General features: G+C 41.1%; 1 protein-coding gene across 4 annotated transcripts in view; it reads left to right on the top strand.

The window, feature by feature from the left end:
* The first annotated feature begins 784 nt into the window (after positions 1 to 784).
* Positions 785 to 11,864, top strand: part of LOC107098178 (runt-related transcription factor 1-like) — a 24,331-nt gene continuing 13,251 nt past the window's right edge. For 2 of the 4 annotated variants that reach the window (XM_015395691.1, XM_015395690.1), the window contains exons 1-4: positions 785 to 886; positions 5,956 to 6,107; positions 6,198 to 6,308; positions 9,682 to 9,838. In XM_015395691.1, the coding sequence (XP_015251177.1) occupies positions 799 to 886; positions 5,956 to 6,107; positions 6,198 to 6,308; positions 9,682 to 9,838 (508 nt within the window). In that variant the 5' untranslated portion in view covers positions 785 to 798. Of the gene's footprint in view, positions 887 to 3,744; positions 3,944 to 5,955; positions 6,108 to 6,197; positions 6,309 to 9,681; positions 9,839 to 11,864 lie in introns of those variants that run through there. The other 2 variants (XM_015395693.1, XM_015395692.1) reach the window with 1 other exon arrangement.

The following is an 11,864-nucleotide window of genomic DNA, read 5'->3' as shown; positions in this document are numbered from 1 at the left end:
GTACCTATGTCTTCCAGCAGATTGAGCCTGTAGCAGCACAGAAAATAGCTCAGGATAACCCAAGAAAGGTAGAGCTAAGTTACATCACCTCTACATGAAAACAGTAAAAAAGAGTAAAAACTTTACATCTTTACCTCTACAATCACATTTCTGTGTTTATAGACTGATTATATCAGAGTGGACGCATTATTAACATACTAGAACTGTTGTCCTCTATAGCTCTGAATAAAGTCACAGCCCTAAATCCATAGAAAAACGAAGTATTTAAGCAATTTTTCTTTTAAAAAAAACAGTAAAAACATTTAAATCCAATGATCAAACTAACAGGCCTCTTTAGAGAGAAAAGCATCATCTTCAGGCTGATGAAGGTGCGACGCTTCAGTCTCACTTCTGTTGTTCAAGAGGTGACCTCAATTTTTAACAGACCTTAAAAATGGTGAAAGGAAGACGGGGACAGAAAAAAAAAACTGGAGGGTTGGAGAAAGGAGGGAGAAAATCATTTTAAAAGCTAAATGAAATTAGCAGCCTTAAAGAGCCTTAGGGCAAAGTGAAGTTCTGTCCCCTGGGGCTACACTTTACAGGAGGAAGGAATGAATCAAGCTTCAGTGGATATCTCCCCCTCCTCTCGCCCTCCTTCCGAATCCCTCCCACTCTTTTGCACTTCCAGATATGTAGGGTGAGTAGAACACAGTGGGTGAGGGGAGGAATCAAAGGATATAAAAGCAGGAGTTGAAGGTGAAGAAAAGTGGAGAAGGGGAATTTTTTGGGGGTCTCTCGTTTTGTTTGGAGGATTGAGTCATGAATCCAGGGGCCTTGGGCAGCTCGGGCCCCCTGTCCTGGGCCATGTACCTGATGAGGAAAGGCCAGGCTGGCGGCGGACTCTTCGGTAAAGTTCTCTTCACTATTCTGTCCTGTTTTAAATGTCGTTCAGGGGCATTTTCTGGGAGTCGTTTGCGTTCCTGCCCGTCATGCTAGAGACCTGATGCTGCGTCCTACCACACAGAAACAGACGATAATCAGGATTGGCTCAGCAATCTACCCAGACTTCAGCCTGGAGGAAGCGGCTCTACACCTCTACTGGTGTCTAAATGTGGATGAAGGTGTTAGAGCTCAAATATACGGTCTCGAAAAGGCCAGACCATCTCAGCTAAGAGGCCATCTTTCTGCTAAAATAACTTCTTGGACACTTTTTTGGGGTTAAGAAAAAGCAGATGTAGCTAAGCTGAAAAGGGAAAGGTGAGAAAGAGGTGCGAGTTTCAGGGGATTGCTGTTTTTGCTGGCCATACCCTTAGGATGGCATTTGCATTTTCAACAGGAGTTCCGGTGTGTTAGCTTGAACAGTGCAAATGTGTTAGCTTGAGCAGCACAAGGTGGGTTAGCCTAAACAGGTTCGACATGTTAGCTTGAAAGTCTTAAAGTCTGGTGAACTTTTAGGCATCTCCCGTCCGTTAGCTGCATTCAGGGATGGAAGTTATATAATGTTATATATAGATATATATCATGTTTAAGGACCAAACTTGCTGACTCCATTGTGGTTCTGGCAAAGCTCCCTAAATCTGTCTAGACTCAAGTTAAAGTGTCAAAACTTCAAACAGTTTAATCCTCTTATTAAAGTTTAAAAAGCTTTAAGTTTTACGACCTCAAGGGGAGACCGGGAGGTTGATTGTTCAGTTGATTGAAGGAGTTAGTCTTTATGTGGCTTTTTCCCGCTGGCTGACACTAGGGGGTGGTGTAGGGCACTAATAACACCATGGAAGAAGAAGAAAACACAGCTGTTTACAACATGTTCTGGGCTCGATCATTAGACCTCTGTAGATATTGAATATTTGACATTGTTAAAAAAAAAAAAAGCATTTTTTGCAATCTTTATGTTTTTCAACTTATTAAATAATTTTATTTTCTTTTATTTTTATTGCAGTAGTTTATGTATGAAACTGTATGAATGTTTGTTTTATGGGACGAGAGTTGGAGTTAGCATTTTTTTCTATCCGCATTTGAGGTTCAATAATATGCACTAAGTAAAGTCAGGTTTGGTTCCCTTTGACCTGGTCTAGAAACAGATAAAAGCGTCTAATGATTCCAATCTGTTGATAAATTAGGACTAAAGGTTAAAAACTAATCAGCCAAATGAACTCTAGTGGGAAACAGATGTTTAAAAGTAAAATTTTTATCTATTGCCCTTTTTTTCCCTCATTTTTAGATTAAAATCTTTTTCCCCTGGAGTATAACTGATCTACTTTTAATTGTCTAGATACAAGGTGACGGCGTGATGATGGCGATGACGCTGCTGATAGCGACCATGACTCAGCTGATTAGCTCACAAACCGTTAGCTTAGCGGCCAGCTGTTTTCATCTTTAAAAGGCCGGCGATGAGTTTGAAAGGTGATTTTTCAGGTCAGAGGACGGCGGGACGGTCGGGTTACGCTGCTGGAGGACTGAAACTCAACACCGGTTCCATCCGTCCCGTTATCAGTTTCCTCCTCTGGGTTTGTTTCCCTCAGGGTCTCATTTTCATCTGGACTAATTCAGGGAGTCTGAGAAGGATCCTCAGCCGGCAGGAGGTTCTGGTTCCGTTTAACCCGGAACGTCTCCCAGAGCTCTAAGCGCTCCATCATGGAGAGAGGAAGGAGCCACCAGACGCATTACCTAAACTATTCTACCTGCCACAGTGGTGGCAGCATCATGCTGTGGGAATACTTCCTTCACAGCAGTGACCTGGACGCGGCTCAGATTGGTTTGAGGGACGGAAGAAGATGAAAATAGAAGCTGAGCAGAAGGAAGCTTCCTCAATTAACCAATGAAATCATTTATTTATTTTGTACATTTTTTTTTAATTTGAGCTTAAAGAGGAAGGAAGACAGAAAAAGATGTAGATATTAACCATGCAGACATGTCAATATATACATTTAAAAATATGTGCTTAAAATCCAGCCTGCCATTTGATTATTACGTTTATGACATCATAATTGATTTATATATGAAGAAAATGAATTTAAAATTAGCTGTTCTATCGTCATACTTTTGCTGATACATCAGCAGCAAGTAAATACGTCATCAATTCAATTTAATTCCGAAGTGAAGCTTTTCCTTTATATATAACTGGTTAAAATGTTTTCTCATGGTGCAGATTAAAAAAAAATACAATTCAAAGCTCCAGAAGATAACAATAGCTTAGCTTCAGCAGATTATAAAAATAAACAACCGATTTTAACACAAAACTAGGATTAAATTGTGAGATTTTCCCCATGTTGGGATTACCCAGCAGCCCTTGCGGCTGCTCCAACCTCCCATCATATTACATTATTGTTTAACATGATTTGAGCTTTTTTTATTATTGTAGTTTATTCTAAAACCTGAAAGTGGCATAGATCTAAGTGAATCAGATCCGTTTCCAACCAGAATCAGTTCGGTTGGATCACAGTTTGAACGTGTTAAAATCTTCCACCGCCCCCTGCTGGAGCCGCCCGGTACTTCCTCAGCAGAACACCGGCTGTGGTTCTGGAAGGAGCCCAGTTCGCCTCCCGGTCCGGTTCCGGTTCTGATCGGACCCGTTTCTAAGGTTTACTGTCTAGTTTAAGGCTTTCAGCGATGATATGAGCAGCGGGGCTCCCCGCGGACGGACGAAGCGCTGATTGGTCCGCTGCGCGAAGCGAGGAGCTCGCTGATTGGCTGACGGCGGTCTGCATGCAAATCCAGCTGCGCGTCTGTAAAAGCGGAGAGTCTGCAGCGGGATGGCCATTCCAACTTCTGCTTTCGCTTCCTACTTGGTGGGAAGCTCCGCTTTCCTCACAACAAGCCGGGTTCGGTTCGGTTCGGCTCGGTTCTGTTCGGAGAGCAGAGGTTCTGGGTCGGCAGGATTTTGCAGCGGAGAGCTGAAGCAGAGCGGAGGTGGATCCGCGGCACCGAGGCGCACAGATGGTGTTTCTGTGGGATGCGAAATACGGTAGGCCCCCCCCCCGAACCGAACCGAACCGGACCGGACCGGGTTCTGGCTCCCTGCGTGCAGCGCATGTCTTTATGTCCTCATCTGTCCAACACGGGACAAATAAATACAGAACAAGTTGGACTTTTTGGGTTAAATTCTAACGAGACAAAAAGAGGAAATTTATCTGTTTAATGTTAAAAACAAAACAAACTTTTCTCTTTAAAATCCTCTGATTAATTCAGAATAAAACGATCCTACCTGGATTTCCTTTAATGCTTCTTTATTTTTCTGGTGTTTTTATTTGGATGTTAGATTAAAAGATCAGAAAAAAAAGAAATTTCTGTTAACAAATAGAATTTTCCTCTTCTATGCGCAGTTTGACCTTTTTAACCTTTAGGTTTTTTTTTATTCATTTTAATGTGATAAACAGGTTTATGTTTTGTCTTTAAACCTGCAAACAACTTTAAAAACAAAAAGGAGATGATTCAGAGATCAGAAAACGTTCTGATTGCTGCATTGATCTGGATCCAGAACTGAAGCAAATAGATCCGATCTGCATAGAAAGAAAGGATCCAGTTTGATGAGGCTCCCTGCAGCCGGGTGGATCAGGTTGGACAGTGTCTTCATGTCTCTCTGCTGCACTGGGACATGTGGACATGAGGGGGGGGGGCAGGCATGAGGGAGATGAATGAGGGTGATGGTGATGAAGCCTTCCGACGACATGGGGTGAAAAGAAAAACCTTCAAATCCACTAAGAAACGGCTTCACTTGTTTTTCATCTTTGCTTTTCAGTGGGTGAATCATTTTAGGCTTTAGTTTGTCATCCGGCCGCCGCGTGTCGCAGGTCTAAAATGATCTAAATCAGTAAAACTGGAGCAGATCTTTGGCATTTACTTAATCATATTTAGTTATTGCTTTATGTCCCACCCTGTTGTCATCAAGCAATCGTGTTAAAATAACTGATTAACTAAATGCCAAAGATGGTTGCATTGTTTTTTCAGTGTAGAATAGTATAGAATAGACTAGAATAGAATTCAACTTTATTGTCGTTACACTGTCACAAGGACATAGCAACAAATGTAGTCTGTATCTATCCACAAGTTCTATACAGGATATAGATATTTATTTACATGTGTACAGAGACCATGTATGCATGGACGATAAACGCTTTATATATACACTGCGGCACTTTTTTAAAGTGTTAAAGTAACGTTTATTTGTATATACATACATATATATATATATATATATATATATGTAAATAGAAATAAGATATTTTTATTCTTATTTTATCGGACAATTATCTGAAAATCTGTTAGCTTTTAGTGTTTTTTAGGTGATTAGAGTCCATTTTGTTTTTTTTTTATTGTTTAATTTCCCTTTAGGATTGATATTTAGGGCTGAAACATAATCGGATTGATCAATTATGAAATAATGGTTAACTAATTTAGTAATCGTTTAATCGTATATTACAGTATAGAGTCACCCACTTAGAGCATGAATTATATCAAAATTGTAAAAAAAATAAAATAAAACTTTAATATTTAGGAGAAAAAATATTTTTCCATCTGTCAATATTCTCAAGTGGAAAAGTTTATATTTTCCCCTGATTTCATTTTGCAAAAAAATCTTCTTTGCTTTCAGATTATTAATCGAAAAAGTAGCCGACAGACGAATCGATCTGCCAAATAATCGTTAGTTGCAGCCCTATAATTAATATTATATTCTTTATATTCCTATAAATTATTTTCAAATCAAATTTTTTCCTCTAATATTTTAATTTTAGCGTTTTGTTAACAGTATCAATGAATTCATGCTGGGACTTTTATTTTGTTGTGCAAATATTTCTGATGGTGGTTTTCTTTTATTTTGATATTCATACTTTGAGGTTAGATAAAAGTAGATCTGTCAGCGTTTAACACGTTTTTAAAGCTATAAATTCATCGTCCTTCAGGTGTTTATTAATGATCCAAATCAACGTTATTTTTTTAGACTTTTATTTCTTTCTGATTGTTTGTTTTTTCCCCCAGATCCGGCCCCCGGCAGGCGATACACGCCCCCCTCCACCTCGCTGGCCTCGGGGGGGAAAATGGCGGAGGCTTTGCCCCTAGGAGCCCAGGAGGCCGGCGGGGGGGCGGCTGCGATGGGTAAATTCCGTCTGGCGGAGCACGGCATGGCTGAAGTACGGCAAGCAGTTCTTTAATAATTCACAGCTTTTGATTTATTATCTAGAAATAAATCTGGCCCGTCTCCTTCCTTTGCTCCTTTTTAGGTGATTTCGGATCATCCGGGCGAGCTGGTGAAGACCGACAGCCCCAACTTCCTCTGCTCGGTGCTGCCCACCCACTGGAGGTGCAACAAGACCCTCCCCATTGCCTTCAAGGTGGCTCCATGATGATTTTGTTGTATTTTTTCTGATCCGCCTGACGTTCCTGAAGCTTTTCCTGGTTGAATTCTCTTCCTTTGGTGGTGGAGGGCATTCCGGGAGCTCCCGGTCTGCCGTTTAATTGGTTTCCAGTGGATTCACTCACATGTGAACGAGCGGGGAAAGCTTTTCTCCCCCTTTGAGGCTCCATGCTTTTATGGAAAAGCATCTGGAAGCTGCAGAAGATTGATTTTATTGAGTTTTATGCATTAGTCTTCCCACATGAATTTTCTCGGCTTGTTTGTGAATTCGGTGCATTATGCTTCATTACGGAGGATAATGAGCGGCTATAACGACCTCTTACTGAAAATGGACGCCGCGCGTATAGAAATGCGCTTTTTTTCTGCAGACGGATCAGGTTTTTATACATTATTCCAACAGAAATGTGTTTGCACTCAAACATCAACATGTGGGCCGTTGGAACGGTGCTAATATTTAACCCGGCAGCCTGTCCTCCAGCTCAGTTTGCTTAGAAAGAAGAGAGGCCTTCCGTAGCAGCGTGACGATAGTGGACATTTGCAAACTGATGCTCCGACCAGATTAGAGATTATATGGAAATCAGGCTCCGTAGGAGCAGGTGGTGAACAGGTGAGACAACCTTTAGCTTTAAACTGGTCAAAGTATTCACACCCCTGAACCTTTTGAGGATTTGCTCTTTGCCAAACACAGACTTGAATTAGCTTGTCAATCCATATTTGGTCAGTTGGCTGATTATTTTTGGGTGGTTGTTTAGTGTTTTGGTTGGTTGATTTGTTGGTCAGTTGGTTGGTTGGTAAGTTCTTTGGTTGGTTAGTTAGTTGATGTGTTGGTTGGTTGGTTGGTTGGTTGGTTGATTAGTTTTTTGGTTGGTTGGTTATTTGGTAGGTGTGTTGTTTGGTTACTGTTTTGGTTGGTTGTTTTGTTATGGTTTGATTGGTTGGTTGTTGGTTATTTCGTAGGTTGGTTGGTTAGTGTTTTGGTTGGTTGTTTGGTTGGTCAGTTCTTTAGTTGGTTAGTTGGGTGCTGTGTTGTTGGTTGGCTGGTTGGTTGGTTAGTGTTTTGGTTAGTTGTTTGGTTATTGAGTTGGTTGTTTGGTTATTGGGTTGGTTTTTTGGTTGGTTGATTTGTTGGTTGTTTGGTTATTTGGTAGGTTAGTTGGTTGGTTAGTGTTTTGGTTAGTTGGTTAGAGTTTTGCTTGGTTGTTTAGTTATTGTGTTGGTTGGTTATTGTTTTGGTCGGTTGTTTTGTTATTGGTTTGATTGGTTGGTTGTTTGGTTATTTGGTAGGTTGGTTGGTTAGAGTTTTGGTTGGTTAGTTGGTTGATGTGTTGGTTGGTTGTTGGTTGGTGTTTCAGTTGNTGGTAGGTTGGTTGGTTAGAGTTTTGGTTGGTTAGTTGGTTGATGTGTTGGTTGGTTGTTGGTTGGTGTTTCAGTTGGTTGTTTGGTTATTTGGTGGGTTGGTTGGTTGGTTGGTTGGTTGGTGTTTTGGTTGGTTGTTTGGTTACTGGGTTGGTTGGTTGGTCAGTTCTTTGGTTGCTTAGTTGGTTGATGTGTTGGTTTGGTGTCTGGTTATTTGGTAGGTTGGTTGCTTAGTGTTTTGGTTGGTTGCCTGGTTAATGGGTTGGTTGGTTGGAGTTTTCCCTCCACTGTCCATACAAGCATGCTTAGTATGAGGGATTGCTGAATAGTCAATGAGTCGATGCAATCAGCTGGTTTTCCTTAGATAGAAAAGAAAATAATCAATCTGACTGGATGATCTGGTGAACTGGAAAGTGACCTGAGATGACATGATGTGAATTGGAGCTATAGAAATAAACTGGTCAGAATTCAATAAAATCAAATGATCCCTTTGTAGGTTGGTGGGTTGGTTATTTGCTTGGTTGATCTATTGATTCTTCAGTTGTTGGGTCAGTTGCACGTTCAATAAATACACTGATCGGTTGGTTGGTTGGTTGGTAGGAAAGATGTGGGCGATGTCGATCTGACTGACAAATGTATCTATCAGTCAGTATCAATTATTATTCATTAATATTTATTTTACATACTTGAAACAACAGCCAGGATGAAAACCCAAAATTTATAGTCAGTTCTAACCTTTAAAAAGAGGTGAGTTCCGCTTTCAATCTTAGATCTCCCAGAATATTACATGGTTCTGGATCCCAGTTCAGTGGAGTTATTAAAGGTTTTATCAGATGTTTTTGTTAGTCAGTTCTTTGGTTGGTTAGTTGTTGATTGGCTGTTTGGTTGGTTAGTGTTTCAGTAGGTTGTTTGGTTATTTGGTAGATTGTTTAGTTATTGGGTTGGTTGGTTGGTTGGTTGGTTGGTTGGTTGGTTGGTTGGTTGGTTGGTTGGTTGGTCAGTTTTTTGGTTAGTTAGTTAGTTGGTTGCTGTGTTGGTTGGTTGTGTTTCAGTTGGTTGTTTGGTTGGTTGGTGAGTGTTTTGGTTGGTTGTTTGGTTATTGGGTTGGTTGGTTAGTGTTTTGGTTGGTTGGTTAGTGTTTTGGTTGGTTGTTTAGTTCTCTGGGTCTGGATTTCCATGGTGGTTCTTCTTCTACAAGGTGACACTACACCACGGTGTCAAGTTTTCTTTAACCGCCAACAGGTTTCCTTTCCGAATTCTTCTGGATTTAGCTCCACCTATCTTCTCATCTACTCTGACCAGCTTCCCTCATAATGAGGCTGGCGTCGTTCCTTCTTCTTTACTTAAAGCCAAAATTTCAGTTTTGGTATCTGACTAAAGTACCTTCTTCCAAGTGTGATCATGGTAACCATGATTCATTATGCTCATCCTCTCTGATCAGTGCTCACCTTCATCTTGGTGAATGTCCAAGTCCTGGTCGGTCTGGAGGAGATCCATCCTCTGTTGTAGACCCCAGAGCCTTTTCCCTGGCAAGTCTGCCCCCATTCCTTACTCTATGGTGCTGGTTGGTCTCTGTTGTTTTCTGAGACCTTCAGAGAACATCTTCATGTTTTCTTGTCCTCTAAATCAGTTAGAGACATAGTAGGACCATTGGTCACACAAAGGGGCCTTAAGACAATTGTCCAACTTGATCCTATAATGGTTATTGGTGATGATTTTGCCTCATTTTCACTGTCATGAACTTTTTTGTTCAGACTGAAAGTTGGCGGTAGATCAAGACAAAGCAGGACAACTTCATGAGGTGTTAAAACTTTTCAATACTGTTGAATACTTATGGATTAGAACTGTGTTGGTCTTTAAAGACCAAAATCAATGTTTCTGTTCAGTTAAATGGACAATAGATCTAGGCAGAAAACGTGAGGAAACCCAAGAAAGATCAAAGTTTGATTCAAATAGTGGCACTATACATCTCTGACAACGACTCTTTCCTCCAGATTGTGACCCTGGGCGACGTCCCTGATGGGACCCTGGTGACGGTGATGGCGGGAAACGACGAGAACTACTCCGCCGAGCTTCGTAACGCCACGGCTGTCATCAAGAACCAGGTGGCTCGATTCAACGACCTGCGCTTCGTCGGCCGCAGCGGGAGAGGTACAGAGAAAAAGGAGACACCCACCGCACTGCGCCGCACATGGGAATTTCTGCTTCCAGGCGCGGCTGGAATTTAACGGCGTTTTGTAGAAGCACTTAGGGCTGAATGGATGAAATAGGGGAAGTACGCCTCAATAATAACAGCATTCATTCAACTTCCTCTTAGAGGCTCATTTACTATCAACCTGCCTCCCCCCCACCTCCCTCCACGGTTCATTGTAACCGACAGTGGACCACAGTTACTCTAAGGCAGCCGTAGGCAAATGTGGCAGCCTATCTATTTAAAACAGGAGGATCCTGCTGCGCCTCCATGCATTCAGTGGGTTGAATTCAGTCCTCAGCTGTGGAAAAGTTCTCCTTTAAAAGCCAGTTTGATTCACTGGGAGTTCTAGCTAAAGGTGTGAAGGATGGCATCTTGATGAGTGTGTGTGTGTATGTGTGTGTGTGTGTGGATGGGGGTAGAACCATTCTGGGTCACCTGATCCATTCGGTTGGTTGATTTTTTTATTTTGTGGAACTCGGTCAGGTTGTTGTTTTCAGGTTTTTCCTGCTCTCTGCCGCTTTGCATACGGTTGAGTCACGATCAAAACACATTAAAATGTATTTTGATTGTGACCCCCCCCCCAACACACACACACACAATCGTTTGCTGTAATCGGATTTGTCTCTCAATGGTTTTATTTGAATCGTTCCTGGTGGGGGAGAATAAAACCACCATCAGAGTTTGCGGTCTTGCTTCTCTTTTTTTCACCATCCGCACCGCCGAACGTTTTGGTGTTCTGCCGGGTTCTGAGCACATGAATCGAAGGTTGTGGTTGTTAGATGGGTTTGAAGTTCAGAAATGGTTCCTGGCTCCTCCTGGAAAGCTGCAGACATACATTCACCACAGTAAATACGCGAACAGCTCCTTCAATCCTCTAATTTGCTCTTATTAGTTGGTAAAATTAGTGTTTTTGCCTTCAAAATAAGGTCATTAGATGTAATGCTCTAGAAATAAGATAAAGGAGCTTTATTTTGTTTCTATTAATTAAATTCGGTGTACCGATAAAGTCAAAGTGGAACTGTTTAATGCATATTGTACCTCTCTGCACACTGCTCACCTGTGGACAACATATAGAAAAATCAACCTGCAAAGGATGAAGGTGGCCTATAATGATGCTATGCGGTTACTTTTGAAACGGCCAAGATGGTCCACTGCAAGTGAGATGTTTGTCACAGCAAGAGTCAATACCCTACAAGCTGTTTTACCAAAGTTAATGTATAAGTTTATTTGTAGGTTAAATGCATCTGGAAACAATATTATCTTGTCACTTACTGATACCACACGTAGTGCGATCCGATATCGGTCTAAGCTGTGGAGACACTGGTATTCCTGTCTTCTTAAAGATCCTATTTAGTCGATAATGGTACTTCTATTGTGCTTTTTACCATTAACTATTTTTATCTTATTTTATGTATGTATTTATTGGACCATGAGTCCAGTCCTATCTGTCTAATATAAATTATTAATTCAAATTTCTCTTACCTGCTCAGATTAAAGGAAACTACACAGATTTGAATAAAAATTAGCTTCCTTATATTTCGTGTTTTTAAGGATTCAACTTCATCTTTCATCAATTTATTGAAAGACGGTTCATTTTATCCTGACGCAGATCAATAATTTAGACATTTAGACAAAATTAGGTATAAAAACGATAAAATAGGATAAGAAGATGTCAGATGGGGCCATTGATGCACGGAGGAGACAATCTCTTTCATGGCCGCCGTACATCAGCCTGCAGGTTCCCACTGATCTCTATTTATTCCCTGGATTGCTGATTGCCCTTTGGTAGGACTGCGGTGCAACGGCTGCCTTATTGGTACTCCCTAATTAGACCTGTCTCAATGTGAAAATATGTGCACTGCAGCGTCGAACAACAATGATGTTCTACCTAACCTTTAGGTTAAAGTTTAGGTTTAACAGTCTGTGGATAGGTTAGGCTTAAAGTTTAGGTTTAACAGTCTGTGGATAGGTTAGGCTTAAAGT

The sequence above is a fragment of the Cyprinodon variegatus genome, unplaced genomic scaffold (genome assembly GCF_000732505.1).
Source record: "Cyprinodon variegatus isolate N-32 unplaced genomic scaffold, C_variegatus-1.0 Scaffold753, whole genome shotgun sequence".
Taxonomy (NCBI): Eukaryota; Metazoa; Chordata; class Actinopteri; order Cyprinodontiformes; family Cyprinodontidae; genus Cyprinodon; species Cyprinodon variegatus.
Note: the sequence above shows the minus strand (reverse complement) of the source record. Positions and strands in the feature narration are given on the sequence as shown.